Below are 17,326 nucleotides of genomic sequence, written 5' to 3' on the forward strand. Positions count from 1 at the left end.
GCTTTTTCAAACCAACCAAGCACCACTACATTTGCTTTACTTTTTCAAACCATCCACCACCACATTTGCTTTTTCAAACCACATTAAATCCACTCACAGGTCAGTAAAACCACTCACAGTTTAATGGACATGTGTTCAGTGTTATTCACAGCTCAGACTGAGATTTGTGACCTCTCGCTCCCCCATCTTGCAGAGACTGAGGCAGTCCACACTTCTGGGTATTATAGTCCCTCCCCACTCTCACCAAAAGGGGAATGGCGTGATTGACAGGAGAGAGAATCTCAACATTCTTTAGACATTAATAAGTATTTTATTTTTAATCGAGGGGAAAAATCCTCTTGGCCTGCGCACCAGAGTGGGAGTCTCAGTACGATGGCCAAAAATCACAGCCGTAAGTGGTAGCATTTTTTCTAAACATCAATATGCAATGCAAACAGGAAGTGGTCAAGATTTGAGTTTTAATTATATAGATACTAGACCTTGTGTGGATCAATTGGGCATGTCCCCCAAGGCAGTATTCCACCACTGACCCATAGCTCCCAACTGCGTGGGCGCAACTGATGGGTTACTGTTGTGATGCCCGAGATCCCCGTTGTGATGCAAGTATGGCCAGCAAGTGGGAGAGCAACTGCAACATTTATAGAGTTCAAAATGGCAATAACTTGTAAAAAATAAGATCAATGTGAACGCATCTCACTCTCCCTCTCCAGTCCCCGATTCCCCTCCTCCATCATCCCCCATCTCCCCATCCTCCAACAACTCTCCTCTGCTTCCTCACCTCACTCCTTCCCTTTCCTCCTTCCTCCTCGCTCCTGCATTACCTCGCCATCCCTCTTCCTACCTCTATCCTCCTCCATTCCCCCCAAATCACCCAGCACTCCATCCCCCTCTTCTTCACTCCACCCTTTTCTTTCCCCTCTACTCCTACCCTCCCCCACTCCATTCCTCTCCTCTCCCTCTCTCTCCTTTCCCCTACCTTCAGTCACACCCTCCCTCCCTCCAAAACCCCTATCCTCTCCCGAACCCCCTCCCCTCTCCATCTATCCCCCACCTCCCCCACTATCCCTCCTCACCTCCAAACTGCCCCCTCCCTCTCCCCTCCCTAACCCCTCCTCTCCGTCTATCGTCCTGCTCCCCCACTCTTCACCTCCGTCCTATCCCACCCTTAAACCAGTACTAATCACAAATTGAAACTTACATGCTGAGAAACAGAGGGGGGGGGGAGAGAGAGAGGGGGGGAGAGAGAGGGGAGGAGCGAGAGAGAGCGGGGGAAGAGAGAGGGGGGCGAGAGAGGGGGGAGGAGGAGGAGGAGAGAGGTGGAGATATGTAGGAGGGAGAGAGAGTGGGGGTAGAGAGGGAGGGGTGGGGGGGAGAGCGAGAGAGAGGGGAAGAGAGAAGGGGAGAGAGAGAGAGGAAGGAGAGAGAGGGGGAGAGAGATTGAGACAGAGGGGGGGAGAGAGGGGGGAGAGAGGGGGGAGAGACTGTACAGAGAGAGAGGGCACGTGCACATGCCAACTGAAAAGTCATTGCACGTCAGGGGCAAGGTGATTTCTGCCACTGCATATTGCAGAGTGGAAATTCGAGATCCAGGACTGGAATGATATAAACTCAAAAGACCTTCAATGCAACTGTCTGAGGACATCACTTGACAGAGGTCATAATTGAAGGCACCGCTCCCCAACCACCCACTATTATCCACACAGAGACCAATGTATTACTCCTCAAAACTACTTGAAGTAAGTGGACATGTGATCAGTGCAATAAGGGGAATGAAAGTCCCTGAAGAGCCAAATTTACGTTGTTGATTTGTTCTTCATTAGTTTGGCCACATTACTTTGAATGTTACAGGCTTGTTAATACATATTTCATAAATAAAGCATCTTGTTGAAAGTGCGTTGTTGTATTCCCTCACTACCTTTTTTTCATCTGGGATGATCTGTCTATTGTAGTATTACAGTATCCAATTACATGGCCTGATTTCCTGTGATGTTACAGTGACTGGATTATCACAGAGCACATCATCTGAAAATCAACTGAATAACGCGATTCAATTCCAAGATGTAATTCACTTCCTGATGATGCACAACTCCAAATTAACTCAATTGAATCCAGTACACAACAACTGCCAAACAAATAAATCCAGACAAAGATAACAATTTCCCCCAGGATTTTCTCCAGTAAACTGAGAAATCTAAGGAAACTATTAGTAATGTGTCAATAGCCTGAGATTTCCAACAGATCAGCATAGAAGTTTCAAAATGTGATTAGTACTGGTTTAAGGAAGCGCACTACCACTTTCCCCACGGAGCAGTAGGAACAGGCAACAAAGGCTGGCTTTAGCTATTATTCTTATGACCAAGATAATGCAACATGCTATGAAGCAATTATAGAGTTTCTCTCAATATCTGGTCTTTACCTTGTTCCCAAGTATCCAACACCCTTCCCTCAGATCATTACGAGTATTTAGTCAGATGGTTAAGCGTGTCTGGAAGGGGGATTTTCAATTGTTTTGTACAAAGGACTACAGTGTAAAGAACAATAATACAATGTGAATGATATGTACAATAATAATTATCCCATATCAATAATAAAACCCATTATCACAGTTATGACACCTAATCAACACCATCAGATGTTTTTCTACAATTTAAACTGAATGTCAGAATTGCATAAAGGGCCATGCCTTTATAATAACACCATAATAACATAACACCGACCCCACAACACCAAGATTTGTAAAAAAAATTCAACTTGTTTCCAATTCTAAACACGTCAATTTGACGCTCCGAGAACGTGAAGCCCGCAAAAGGAAATGAACATTTCTATCAAAGTGTACTTTTTGGTTCAGGTTAATAAACTTCCCATTTATGGTTGAATTCTAGAATTTAAATCTAGCAAATTTGGCAACAAGATTCCGTATGAAATGAGAAAGTAAGCTTTAGGTTTCTTCCCAAGTGATTTTGAAATCGGCTACATGTGAAGGAAAATTCATTTATTGTATCTGCTGTTAAACGATAAGCATAAAAATAGTTTGCAAAACAGAACCTCGTCTGACTGATGAATGACACTGTAACATTGAGATTATATTTTCCGCAATAAATGATAAATCTACGTGTATTATTCCCGAATATTTGGCTGATCATTTGGACTCCCAGTTCTAGAGAAGGTGTGGTATCTGAGTCATAGATCTGCTCTCAGTGACGTATCGTTTTTGTTTCCAAAGGTTGAAACAATCAGAGAGTTAAAATCAGAATAGTTGCGAAAATATTTCCTGAGATGAGAAGCTGTAACACGCTGTCGGACACCTACACATATGTGCAAATTAATTATCCAGAGTATCAATTCTGCTCCATATAGATATCCCTCCATCTCTCCCATTTATTTCTAATATTTGATATAATCTATATTTTTCCCTGCATTCTACACTTAGTCAACTTCGCACTGGATTAAATTCGAGCCCATAATTTAATTACAGTTATCCATTACTCTACGCGTAATCCATCGACATCGCTGTTACCAGTCTGTTACTCTCCTGGGTATCCATTATTGTCTGTAAAAAAACATCTTAACCCCTCTCTGATATCACTCGTTCCCGAATTTTCCAATAGCCTACCAGCAGATACTTTGATTCATTTTTGTTGTTGAACTTGAGCTCTTAGGGCTAGCGGAATCAAGGGGTCTGGGGAGAAGGCAGGAACTGGGTACTGATTGTGGATGATCAGACACAATGATCACGTTGAATGGTGGTGCTGGCTTGAAGGGCTGAATGGCATACTCCTGTACCTAGTGTCTATGTATCTATGTACATTGAGACTACGACTACTTAAACAAGTATTCTACTGGTGCAAACATGATCATCGAGCATGACTTTGTTGTACCTATATTGTCGGTTTTCTTCACGCAGTGCGACCGCAGTCCTTTGTATTCACGCAGCCCAAACTTCTTGCTTCTAATTCACTTTCCGCGTTAATTGTTTTATGTACATTAGTCTGCGTCAGTTTGATTAGGTTTCAGTCTCCATGTATATTCTTCCGCTTATAAACGTCGTGTATCTCTCAATTACATTGCAATTCTAAATCTTACACAGGGTATCGATCAGCTTTTACTGGACACTACAATAAACAACGAGACCAGTAACTGATCGTGCAATTGTATCAAACGTGAGACACAAGGGAAAGGTTGAATTAGAGATTAATTCTGCTTCTGATCAATTTACCTTTTCATTGGTACCAGAATCATAAATTCAAGTATAATTCTGTTACAGGTAACATCTTAAACTTTCCAAACTTGTGATGGCAGCAACTCTTTCTAATTATTCTGTGCTCAATATTATGCAAATCAGTGGCGGTGGGACAGGGAATGAGGAACAATTTGGAATCAAACGTGAATTTTCCTAATTCCTGCGGTATTGGTTCACGTTGTGTTAGCTTACATTGTCCGGGATATCTCATCACATTAATCGGTTACATCTACAATCATCATACTCTTGTATGAGATGAGCGACAGAGGTTATGTGGAGAGGTTGAAAGAATGGGACTATTCTCCGAACAGTGTCAGATAAAATACAGCATCTCTGGAGAGAAGGAATGGGTGACTTTTCGGGTCAAGACCCTTCTTCAGGCTAAAATTTACAGGAAAGGGAAAGGAGAGATATAGATGGTAATGTAGAGAGAAAAAGAACAATGAATGAAATAATATGCAAAAATAATAACGTCGATAAAGAAAATAGGCCACTGTTAGCTGTTTGCTGAGCGAGAACGAGAAGCTGGTGCGATGGGTGGGGGAGAAATGGAGAGAGAGGGAATGCAGGGATTACTTGAAGTTAGAGAAATCCAATATTCAACATTCACGACCGAGAGGTTAGTTGTGACATTCACCGGCGTGTGGAGACATTATATCCGTTGACAATGCGACGGTACAAATTTCAGGCAAAATCATGTTTGGCTTCATCGCCAGTTGCTTAGAGTGAGATTACTGAAAGTGTGGAGAGCGGTAGGTTATATACAAACTCTGAAAGAGAAATGGATGCACTACTTGGCAAGAAAATGGGAGTGGAACTAATTGGACAGCAGGTTGCTGGCGACAACAGCTGCACGATGGACCGAAATGTCTCTTTCTTGGCCGCTAGAATTAGTCGAGTTCTGGAATGATTTTACAGATAATGAGGAAGTCGAGCAGTTATTGGTTCTAACTCGCCGATTCGCAACAGTTAGACGCCGAGTGACAGGAGCGTCTGGTTTTGATGTTAATTGTCCATTGCGAGCACTTTGCTCAACTAACTACTCGGCCCTCTATGCTAACACGCTCCCATCCCACTGGGAATGCCGGTGACGTATTTGGCTGTGCATCTATTGCCTCTCTCTGGAGCGAAAACGTGACCGACCTTTGTGAACGGAGACGTAACTATAGTATAAAACCCGCAACTTTCAGGCTATTGACAGTTCGATTTAACAGCAAAAAGGGAGGAGTATCGCATCTCGCTCTGCATAGAACAGCGAACAGCGGACAGCGGACAGAGGGCAGAATTCAAAAGACACCGCAAGAGCGTCCAACAAGCACAGCGACGTCGAGAAGACTTTCGTTGCTTCACAGGCTTCAGCACCAAGGACAGCGATCGTCGCCAAGGCAGCGAGAGCTCCTTTTGGTAAGTTTTCCAAATGAACTCGTTCCTGACTCGAAACACGCAACATCGCGTATCATTCATCATGAGAGTCTCTCCCATCCAACTTCTGTTTTATGGAGTAACATGTTATTTGGTTTACAGAATAGTTCGAAATGGTGATCAACTTCGACTCACATTCGGTGACGCTTTTTGCGCTCTTCAGCGTCCTCTGGTCCCAATGTTCAGGCTTCCCAGCGATGGGCAGCTACTCTAGTTTAAGGTAAGCGTCCCTCAGTTAACGTTATCAGATCAGGGAGGGTCTCTCTCTCCACAACAGATGCTGACCCAGTTCAGGAAATCAAAAATAAATCAAAAGCCTTCCAGGGTTATCCCCTTGTGGCAGTTGTCTGTGGACATGAAGGAAGAAAATAGTAACAGCTCTGAAGGAGAGAGGGGCTAGAGAGCACGGATCGGGGTGTGATGAGGAGCAGGTTACATGGATTTCCTTAGTTCAGGGCCGGTCTCTGCCTCACGACCAGTGCCTTGTTATCCCGCCGGTAATATGAACGACCGGTACAGTTTCTGATTTTACTTATTTTAATCACTTTATTTTATAGAATGTTGATAGTGTTTGTCCATGAACACCGGCAGGTTGAAAATCTGGAAGTGTTTGAGGTCTGTAACCATGGATCCAAGCGACGTGTTGCCGGGAGAAGACACAGGTGCAGGTGGGGGTGGGGGTGGGGTGAAACGATGATGTCTGGGTGGGAAGCAGAAACAGCGAATCGATCTTCGCACCCACATCGTAACTAGAGTGGAGAAAATGTGGTGGGATAAAGTTTACAATCTCGGCATCCGGCAATATTCTGTGCGATGAGAGAGCTTGTCCCACAACTCCCCCCTTGGCTTTAAGGTAGACAAATAAATGTTGGAGAAACTCAGTAGGTAAGGCAACATCTATGGAGAGAAGGAATTGGCGACATTTCAGGTCGAGACCCTTCTTCACACTCCTTGGCTTTGACCGATCTCTATTCGTTTCCCGACATGTTTGACCCGACAACTAGCCAACGTCTGCAAACCTGTTTGATTGCAAGGACCAGAATTGAGTGCAAACTGCATTTATTATGTTCATTGCACTTTGTGGGTGCGGCACAGTTTACTGTTTGAATTGTTAATCTGAGTTAATCTACGTTACCTCTGGACGGTGCTGAACTGATGTCACTTCCATTTGTGACCAGGCGTGCATTTATAGCGGTACAACAATACTTCTTCAGAGACTCCGTGCGGGTACATGGTGCTTGTGACTTCAAGAGTGCCACTTATTCAAATGACAGATTTGACTGGCTGTTTCCTTTGAACCCGTAGACTGGGAGATGTAGTTGGCTTCGATGGACAGAGTGAGGAGGACAGGCCAAAGTTACCATTGGAAATCGACTATGATATTTACCAAAGCCCTATAGTGGACAGTGAAAAGCTCTATTACCAGTTGTCCGCAAACCTCCCAAGGTGAGTGACTCGCTTCGTCATTACCAGGTTAGGAACATCTGAGAATTGAACACCTGGTGTAGTGGATTCCATTGATCGATAAAATCAATTTTCTATAAATATATATATGTAACGAACATGCACTTAGATTTTTTTTAAACTTCATAATAAGTTTTATTAACCACGAGCCAATCCGACTAGCCAAATTATCTGCATTCCTCTCGAATACTCCTTATCTGAACAGTCCCTGGATGGCATGCATGCACTCGATAACATACTACAGAATCAGTCTGTACCAATACCCGACATGGATTACGAATATTGTGACTGATCTACCGTGATCCTTCGGCATATACTGTGTTTGTAGGCAATAACTATTATTTATTTTTAAATCTGGCGAACGCAGTCCCCCACCACCACTAATTTTGCAGTCGAGTATCCCCCATGTGGGGGCATCGCAGGTGTCAGCACACCCGAAGTGCTATGCGATAGTCTCGTCCTGGGAGAATCTTTTGTTTAACTTCAAAATAGACTTTATTCAAGTAATAAATATATACAATACAGGAACCGTGCAAAAAATGTATCCGCCATTTTCAGAGGTTATACAAACATTCAATACTGTTTACACACATTGCATAAATTTCACAAATGTATCTCCCACCCTTGCCACTCATAAGGCCGACTGGTGTGAAATCCTTTCCCTTGTTTGTGAGGGTCTGCACCAAACCCTGCCCACCTTATGCCCAGCAGTGGAAGGACCCCAGACTGTGGTGCTTTCCCACAGAGCCTTGGCGTTGGCTGCACCAAGCTTCAGTGCCTCCCTATGCACACACAAATATGTTGGTGTTAGTGGGAATGTGGGGAGATTAAAATTGGGGAATTAAGGTGAGAAGAAGGGCCTGTTTTTCTGCTATGGCGTGCATATGTGTATGTGCGTGGATGTGTCAGTGTTAATTTTGGAAGCTTTTCACCAGTGTATTATGCAATTAAGTGGAAGCATGAAGCCGTGTGCTCACAGTATCCCAATTTCCATTCATTTACATATTTTGTTCCTCTCACTAGAACAACGCGACACACTGATGGTCTCTTCACGAGCGAGTACAGCAAGATGCTGGGCCAGTTGTCTGCCAGGAAATACCTGGAATCTCTGATCGGGAAGAGAGTCAGGTACGAAGGCACCGCGAAGAATGCCAGGTGTTTGTGGAGGGGTGTGGATAGGAGTGTTCTTGTGAGATAGCATCTATTTGAAATGCATTGGTGGGCGACAGGTAGGGAGGAAACAGTGAGAGCATCAAACCCCATGGCCATGCAAATTTTCAAATGATCAGGGGGTAGAGTGTCCAATTGTAAACAATTCAAACAATGAATAATTCACCGAAAAGGACACGATTGTGGTAGCATTGATGGCAGTAACGTTTAGATTGGCATAATAAGTTCAGATAAAATATTTCACAGCATCATGAATCGGTTTTCCAAAGGGACATGATGTAATGTTTAATAATGAGGAAGAAGGAATATGATGGTCTCAATAGGTCAGGAAACCCCAAACATCCAAGAAGCAAAGCCCAACTGGCGATGGAGCAGAATTTTTGACAGTTATACCTGTGCAACTAAATCACCAGATGTGGTTGATGTTTTAGATACAAGAGACTGCAGGTATTGGGATTTGCATCAAAAAACAACTTGCTGTAAGAACTCAGTAGCATCTGTGAGGGGTGGTGGATGGGGAGGGTGGAAGGGGTTGAAATTGTGGCTGTTGTTAGCTGACTTGCTGAGTTGTGCTAGCATTTTGTTTTCTGTAGTGCTGCACGATGGATTGCAATTTCAACAACATGCAAAATATCCCACAGGGAAATTATCCTTTGCTAGTAGGTTGTGAACTGCCTTATTTTTGATTCCATATATTGTCTTGGAAACCCAATCCAGATTTTGGGAAAATCCTAAATAACACAGTCATTTCTAGTAAATGTTGCATGTTTTCTGCAAATATACTAGGACAGAAATGGATGAATATAACAATATGATATGAACATGGGAATTGTGCAGTCAACCATTTACTGTATATCTAATGAATTGCCTCAATATGTTTTATTGTGTATTTACCATTTTATGAGATAATGTATAAATAACTGGGTTAACCACAGATGCTGCTTGACCTGCTGAGTTCTTCTGGTAGTTTAATATTTGCTCCAGATTTCAGCATTAGTTGACTCTTGGCCTTTATAAATAATTGAGCCTTTTAAGTGAAGGGATAGTTTCATGGGGTGTTTCAGGAAACACATTGTATTGTAATGTAATGGAATATTCTGGTGATGCAGATTTGTTTGTTTTTTCTGGAGACAGAATTTCATGGTCTTGAATAAATAAAATAATTTACAATTTCAATGGAGGATTAGAAAAACGAAATGTATAGCTCCCTCTAGGGACCAGCTGGGTTATGATTAACAAATACTCCCTATAACAGTGTCTGTATTTGTAATTAGTTACAGTGTCATGGGAAGTGTATTTTACTGAAGATTTTCTTCCACTGTAGCTGGTAGCATAAAAGGATGCTCTTTTAGACTGTTTAAATGTTTCACCATAATATTGATGATTCAAGGGAAGGGTGTTAGATACTCAAGATGCAGATCAAATATATTCTGAAAGAGTATTCACATTATTTAATAAACCAATACCAATTTAAATAAAACTTGTTTCAAGAATGGTGGGGGTAGGGAGGAGTTGGTGTTGACTATTTTTTTTAAATTCTGTAACTTGCCATCCTGGCTGAGACTAACAGAACTGTTGTCTGGTTAAACAGTGCCCAAGATGATGATGTTCCTTCCAAACGCCACACTGATTCGATCTTCACCGACAACTTTAGCCGTATCCGGAAAAAGATTGCAGTGAAGAAATACCTAGAAAGACTCATGAATGGCAAGAGAAGGTACATAACATAAACATAAAAATGTCAGAACCATTGGTTTAAGGGGAGGAGTAAGGTGGTTAGAGGGGATTTGAGGAATTCTACATTTAAAAAATGGCTGGATGAGTACTTGAATTGTGAAGACATACAGTGCATTCAGAAAGTATTCAGACCCCTTCACTTTTTCCACATTTTGTTACGTTTCTTTTTAATTACTTTGCAAAATTTTCTAAACGTCTGTTTTTGCTTTTTTATTATGGGGTAATGTGTATAGATTGATGATTAAAAAAAATGAATTTAATCAATTTTAGAATAAAGCTGTAACATTACAAAATGTGGAAAAAGTGAATACTTTCTAAATGCACTGTTGAAGGCTATGAAACAAGTGCTGGTAATTGGGTTTAGTATAGATGGGCAGTATAGGCTGTAGAGCCTAGTATGTGCTGTATGATCCAATAATATTTCTGACTGTTTGTATCTGTTAGTCATCCAAGCCGCTTCTTGTTATGCAAGTCTTTGATCCTCCGCCCTGATTTCCTTTCCTGTGACAATTGTTAATTGTCCTGTTTTAATAGTCTGAGATTTTAGAGGTGCTGCTTAAATTGACGTGTTTAGACAAGTTATATCACTTGCATCAATGCAAACTAGTTTTGAATGAGCATTAGTGTAAACTGCACGGAAATTACAATCTGGAATCCAATAAAATGGCTCAATCAGTCCATATTTGTGTATCTTTCACATAACATTTCCTAATACCTTGAACCTGCACCATTACCATTACTTATCGGTCCTATTTCTGAATGTCACCATCACCCTCTTCTGCCATCACTCTCAGACAATGCAGTCCACAGCCTTGCAATCCCCTACACACTTCCTTCTGCCTGCTATTCCAAACCTCTTGTATCACCGAGGATATACAAATAGTGCTCCTATTGCTGATTCAGAGTTGTGTCCTAAGCTCATGAAGTAACATCAGGATGCAATTATAGAATACATCTATAAACCACCTTTGATGCACTGTAGTTGCGACATGCTGTTAAATTATCAGTGGTGATCTGTTTTGAATGACAAGAGGTACTGGCTAAATTACTGGATGAATAATTTGCCAGCAGTGATGATTTAGAAATGTTCAAATTACAATCACCAATGCACAGAAGCAAAATTCAGTTCATGAAATTAAGTAATTCAAATTTAATAAAAGAACGACTAAGAGCCCAAGCTGGAATTATTAATATGAGGAGAAAAAGAAATGACTGGATTGTTGGAGCATCCTCTTTGATTCACTCATGTTCTTTAGAAGAGGGAGTCTTCTTTCCTATCCCACACATGTAGTCCAAACTATCTTAGCATTCATTCAGTTCAAGGACAACTTAGATGTGCATTGTTACTGGCTCAGCCATCACTCGCCATTTATTGTGAATGTACAGAAGAGTTGGTAATAAACAATCAATCAAGGTAAGTGAGATGATGAACATCAGAACTGAGGCTTTTTTTTCCCCATTGATTCTAATCTCTTCACAGTCGTGAAGAGTTAAACTCAGCCAATCTCTCAGATACTGAGCTACTTGGTGAGGACTAAGTGTAATGGCTGCTGACCTTTTGAATCACCTTCCACCTTTGGTGAGTGAAACCTCTTCCAGGCACTGTGTATGAGATGCCTTAAAAAAAGGCTGAATGTATCGTTATTGCATATTTGTAAATAAGATTAATAATTTAAAGTTGTTGTTGTGAGGGCAATATAAAGAATGTTGGTTGCAAACATATTACAGAAAGTAGGCTAATACAGATTATTTATATATATTTTCCATTACAAAATCATGAGAGGAATAGATCGGGTAGATGCACAAGAGTCTTTTACCCAAAGTAGAGGAGCCGAGGACTAGAGGACATAGGTTCAAGGTGAAGGGGAAAAGATTTAATAATAATCCGAGAGGTAACTTTTTCCACACAGAGGGTGGTGTGGAACAAGCTGCTAGAGGAGGTAGTTGAGGCTGGGACTAACCCATCGTTTAAGAAACAGTTGGACAGGTACATGGATAGGACAGGTTTGGAGGGTTATGGACCAAGCACAGGCAAGTGGGACTAGAGTAGCTGGGACATTGTTGGCAGGAGTGGGCGAGTTGGGCTGAAGGGCCTGTTTCCACACTGTATTAATCAATGATTCTATGACTCTAATATTTAATCTTGGACATTCATCATAACAATACTGTGGCATGATGCTTGGGTTAGAATAAACTCATTGCACCTGAATTATGATTGAATCAGAGTCAAATTGTTTTAATAGCTCAGTAATTTAAGTATTTTGGGGAAGAGTTATGTTGTCTATGAACTATCTGCTTTTACCCGTAATTCTAAGACAGAGGCTGAAACCTTTACCTAAAGGCTATTAGTTGTATCAAACAATCAGTTCCAGGAGAAAGCAACGAGGGGCCAGTGGGAACAGGTACTAAATTGTGGCCTTGCTTGCAACACTCACACATCGGAATGATATTTAAAAGAAGGAAATGGCTTTATTTGTTAAACAGGTTTATAATCAGTGTGACAATCTATTTGAAAAATAAATCACAAGCTGCCCACTTCACCATCAGCTGATCACATTGGAATGTCATTGAAATAACATTTTTCCAATATTTTCTGCCACAACTTGCTTCCTCAGAAGTCATTATAGCTAAGTAGGTTTTAAAAATTTATTTTGTGGAGGCCAACTACATTGAATGAATTTTCCTTCCATAAACATTGCAGTGGAGAATCATGATGCAATGCATTTTCTTAAAATCCAATGGGATGTCATAAGGTCATGTGATAGGGGTAGAATCAGGCCATTCGGCCCATCAAGTCTACTGCCATTCAATCATGGCTGATCTATCTCTCCCTCCTCACCCCATTCTCCTGCCTTCTCTCCATAACCTCTGGCACTCGTAGAAATGAGGAATATATATTTCTCTCCCTAAAAAATATCCAGACTTGGCCAGGAGGAGAGAAACTAAATTGTCTTTAAAAAAAAAATCAGCTTTTGAAGTAAGTGTTTAGAAGATCATGGGTTTACGTCTCATGTCCAGACTCTCAAATTCGAGCTGACTTGTTCACTCATTGCTGAGGGAGCACGGCACCAATGGAGATGTTGTGTTTCAGATGGGATTTTGAACAGTGATCCCATTGCACACTTCAAAGTAATATGGAAAATGACAAGATTTGTTTTTACAGAGTTACTGTACGAGTGCCTGCAATGCACCATCAGGTCAGCGGTGAGAGCAGATACAATAGTAGCATTTAAGAGACGTTTAGATAGACACATGGATATGCAGAGAATGGTAGGATCTGGATCACATCCAGGCAGAGGAGATAATTTTGAAATGGTATAATGTTTGGCACAGATATTATGGGCCAAAATGCTTGTTCCTGTGGTGTACTGTTCTATGTTCTAGACTCCTCGCCTCATTTATTACATTTTTATCATGTGCCGACCTGCTCAATCTGCCTACAATGTACTGATGCCTTTTTGTATCCTCCTCACAATTCACCATCTCACACAGTTACCTGCCATTGGCAGACCCTGGAATATAACTTCCTGATCTTTCATCCAAATTATGAATCGCTGCAACCCAAATATTTTATGCACATAGCATCCCACCTGACACCCTGAAAAAAGATGTAATGCAGGAGGCATTATTAATGTCCCAGACAATACTTAGATATCATTGTTTCATCGTCTTTTTTTTTTAGTTCAACTGGATTAAAGCAACTGCAGCATAAAAATACTTTTGTGAAATAGATTTGATTGGATGGATTTTCTGTTGCAAATTGCCTATCAATAAAGACTGGTGTTTCTCTCAGTGTTTAGCATTAGTCAATAAAAATACTGCGTGGACTAACTACCGATATTCTTGTTTTAAACAGAACCTTTGGACCATATCCTACTTACCTACTCAACTGAAAACTACATAGCCTTTTTTCAACTATTAACCTGGAGTGAAAGCTTATCAGCGTCAAACTCCAAACCAACATGTTGTGATGTGAATGTTGTGGTGACCCATTTTGTTTCACATAAATGAGAGTCGATGTTTACGCACTGTAAATAACATCCCTCTGCAATGTTAGAAACCCCTGTACTCCTTATACCTAATAAATGTATTGCAAGTAGCATGTGAAGTTCACATTATATCAATTGTAAATATTATTGTGTTCAACAGTCTTAACGAAATATCCAATTCCGGAGGAAATTTGTAGAATTTAGAGAGATGGAAACATTCGGCTTAGTAATTCCACACTGATCATTGATCACCCATATACTAGTTCTATATTATCCCACTTTCACATCCTGCACACTAGGGGAAATGTACAGAAGCCAATTAACCTACAAACCACGTTGTCACAGGGAAAACACATAAACAGGTTTGAATTAGGGTCTGGCTCTGTACCAGGAGGGTAGAATGGCCATTAACCGACACACTTGGGGGGCTGGCAGTTGCTGATTAACTTGCTAAACCGCACATTTTTGGGATGTCGAAGGAAACCAGAGCACAGTGAGAAACACAGTCAGTAATAGAGGTCACGATTAGACCTGGTTGCGGGATCTCCAGCCTACTCGCTGTGTCCCTGTTAATAGAACAAGACAGCAAGGAACAAGCCCATCAGCGTACAATGTCTGTGCTGAATATGATGCCAACTAAAACTAATCCCTTCTGCCAGCACATGATCCACATACCTCCATATTGATGTACCAATCTAAAAGCTATTTATATTTCTTCCACCACCATCTCTGTCAGCACATTCCAGTGTGTAAAAACCTGCCCCGCATATCTCTTTTAAACTTTCTCCCTCGGATCTTATAACATTGCCCTCTGAACTTTGACATTTCCTGCTTGAGAAAAGCATTCTGGCTGTCTACCCTGCCTATGCCTATCATAAATGTTCAAAAATATTCTATCAGGTCACTCTTCAACCTCTGACATTCCAAAGAAAACAGTCCAAGCATGTCCAACCTCTATTTGTAGCTACTACCCTCTGAACCAACCAGATTTTTAGTCAATTTCTTCTGCCCTGGATTTCTTTTGTCCGATCGGTCATTTCTACATGTTATCATCTATGCCAGTCATATATCCCCAGACCGACAGGCAGTTTGAGATCAAGGAGGTGGTGGTGTTGAGTTTCCAGAGAAACATTAAGGTGGGAAAATTCTCAGGGTCTGATGGGTTCCATCCCAGGTTATTGAGAAGCGCAATAGAGGAGATTGCAGGGGCTTTTTGATGAAAATCTCGGTTTCCTCTCTGACCACAGACAAGGTCCAAGAGGCCTGGAGTGATTAGTGTAGTTTAGAAAATACAGCATGGATCCAGGCCCTTCAACCCCCCGCGTCCAAGTTGACCTGTTTACACCAGTTCTATGTTATCCCATTTCCCCATCTACTCCCCACACACAAGAGGCAATTAACAGAAGCTATATAACCTGCAAACCTACACTTCTTTGAGATGTGGGAAGAAATCGGAGCACCCGGAGGAAACCCATGTGGTCATAGGGAGAATGTGCAAACCCCAACAGCCAGCAGCCGACGTCAGGATCAGAGAGGCAGCAGCTCCACCAACTGCACTACTGTGCTGCCCTAAAATGTTTCATTTGTGCCAGAATCCAATGGTGTTATTGTTTTTATTTAACGTAAATTCCAGACAAAGCGCTGAACAGTTGCCACTGTGGGATTTGAACTCAGAGCTGTGTGTCATTTGTTCATAGCTCTGAATAACTAATCCAGTAATTTAACTACTGCTCCATTATACAGTACACAATAACCCATAGAAACATAGAAAATAGGTGCAGGAGTAGGCATTCGGCCCTTCGAGCCTGCACCGCCATTCAATATGATCATGGCTGATCATCCAACTCAGTATCCTGTACCTGCCTTCTCTCCATACCCCCTGATCCCTTTAGCGACAAGGGCCACATCTAACTCCCTCGTAAATATAGCCAATGAACTGGCCTCAACTACCTTCTGTGGCAGAGAGTTCCACAGATTCACCACTCTCTGTGTGAAAAATGTTTTTCTCTTCTCGGTCCTAAAGGATTTCCCCTTTATCCTTAAACTGTGACCCCTTGTCCTGGACTTCCCCAACATTGGGAACAATCTTCCTGCATCTAGCCTGTCCAACCCCTTAAGAATTTTGTAAGTTTCTATAAGATAATAATAATAATAATAATAACTTTATTTATAAAGCACTTTAAACAACTACAGTTGCCACAAAGTGCTGTACATGAGAAATCATGAACAAAAAGCTATTACAAACAATTAAAAACCATTAAAAACCGTAAAACGAAGGACTATAAAAAACACACTAAAAATTAAAAGACATTAAAAGCACTAAAAACAGGAGCAATGCCTCAGCCAGTGTCGAAAGCCAAGGAATAAAAATATGTTTTTAGGGAGGATTTGAAGATGGACAGTGAGGGGGCCTGTCTGATGTGCAGCGGCAAGGTGTTCCAGAGTGCCGGAGCAGCAACAGAAAAGGCTCTATCCCCTCTGAGCTTCCGCTTAGACCTTGGTACCTCAAGGAGCAGCTGATCAGCTGACCTGAGGCACCGGGCAGGAGCATATAGGTGGAGCAGCTCAGAGAGGTAAGGCGGGGCGAGCCCATTCCTCCTCAATCTTCTAAATTCTAGCGAGTACAAGCCGAGTCTATCCAGTCTTTCTTCATATGAAAGTCCTGACATCCCAGGAATCAGTCTGGTGAACCTTCTCTGTACTCCCTCTATGGCAAGAATGTCCTTCCTCAGATTTGGAGACCAAAACTGTACGCAATACGCCAGGTGTGGTCTCACCAAGACCCTGTACAACTGCAGTAGAACCTTCCTGCTCCTATACTCAAATCCTTTTGCTATGAATGCTAACATGCCATTCGCTTTCTTCACTGCCTGCTGCACCTGCATGCCTACTTTCAATGACTGGTGTACCTGACACCCAGGTCTCGTTGCATCTCCCCTTTTCCTAATCGGCCACCATTTAGATAATAGTCTACTTTCCTGTTTTTGCCACCAAAGTGGATAACCTCACATTTATCCACATTATACTGCATCTGCCATGCATTTTCCCATTCACCCAGCCTATCCAAGTCACCTTGCAGCCTCCTAGCATCCTCCTCACAGCTAACACTGCCCCCCAGCTTCGTGTCATCCGCAAACCTGGAGATGTAGCATTCAATTCCCTCGTCCAAATCATTAATATATATTGTAAATAGCTGGGGTCCCAGCACTGAGCCTTGCGGTACCCCACTAGTCACTGCCTCCCATTCTGAAAAGGACCCGTTTACTCCTAATCACTGCTTCCTGTTTGCCAGCCAGTTCTCTAT

The 17,326-nt window shown here is 41.9% G+C and overlaps 1 protein-coding gene across 1 annotated transcript; it reads left to right on the top strand.

The window, feature by feature from the left end:
- The first annotated feature begins 5,515 nt into the window (after nucleotides 1–5,515).
- Nucleotides 5,516–14,056, top strand: LOC116976503 (VIP peptides-like). Its single transcript, XM_033026395.1, has 8 exons — nucleotides 5,516–5,644; nucleotides 5,765–5,882; nucleotides 6,220–6,324; nucleotides 6,968–7,108; nucleotides 8,150–8,254; nucleotides 9,888–10,013; nucleotides 11,514–11,612; nucleotides 13,890–14,056. Exons 2-7 carry the CDS (start codon nucleotides 5,776–5,778, stop codon nucleotides 11,569–11,571), a joined length of 642 nt encoding a protein of 213 aa, XP_032882286.1. The 5' UTR covers nucleotides 5,516–5,644; nucleotides 5,765–5,775; the 3' UTR covers nucleotides 11,572–11,612; nucleotides 13,890–14,056.
- The last annotated feature ends 3,270 nt before the right edge of the window (nucleotides 14,057–17,326 follow it).

This window comes from Amblyraja radiata, chromosome 8 (genome assembly GCF_010909765.2).
Source record: "Amblyraja radiata isolate CabotCenter1 chromosome 8, sAmbRad1.1.pri, whole genome shotgun sequence".
Taxonomy (NCBI): Eukaryota; Metazoa; Chordata; class Chondrichthyes; order Rajiformes; family Rajidae; genus Amblyraja; species Amblyraja radiata.

What these genes read in the sequence shown, in the direction of transcription:
- LOC116976503 (XM_033026395.1), top strand. Translation starts at nt 5,776, where the DNA reads ATGGTGATCAACTTCGACTCACATTCGGTGACGCTTTTTGCGCTCTTC. An exon ending in GTTGCCGGGAGAAGACACAG is followed by an intron (nt 6,325 to 6,967) that starts GTGCAGGTGGGG and finishes TTGAACCCGTAG; the next exon opens with ACTGGGAGATGTAGTTGGCT. An exon ending in TTGTCCGCAAACCTCCCAAG is followed by an intron (nt 7,109 to 8,149) that starts GTGAGTGACTCG and finishes TCCTCTCACTAG; the next exon opens with AACAACGCGACACACTGATG.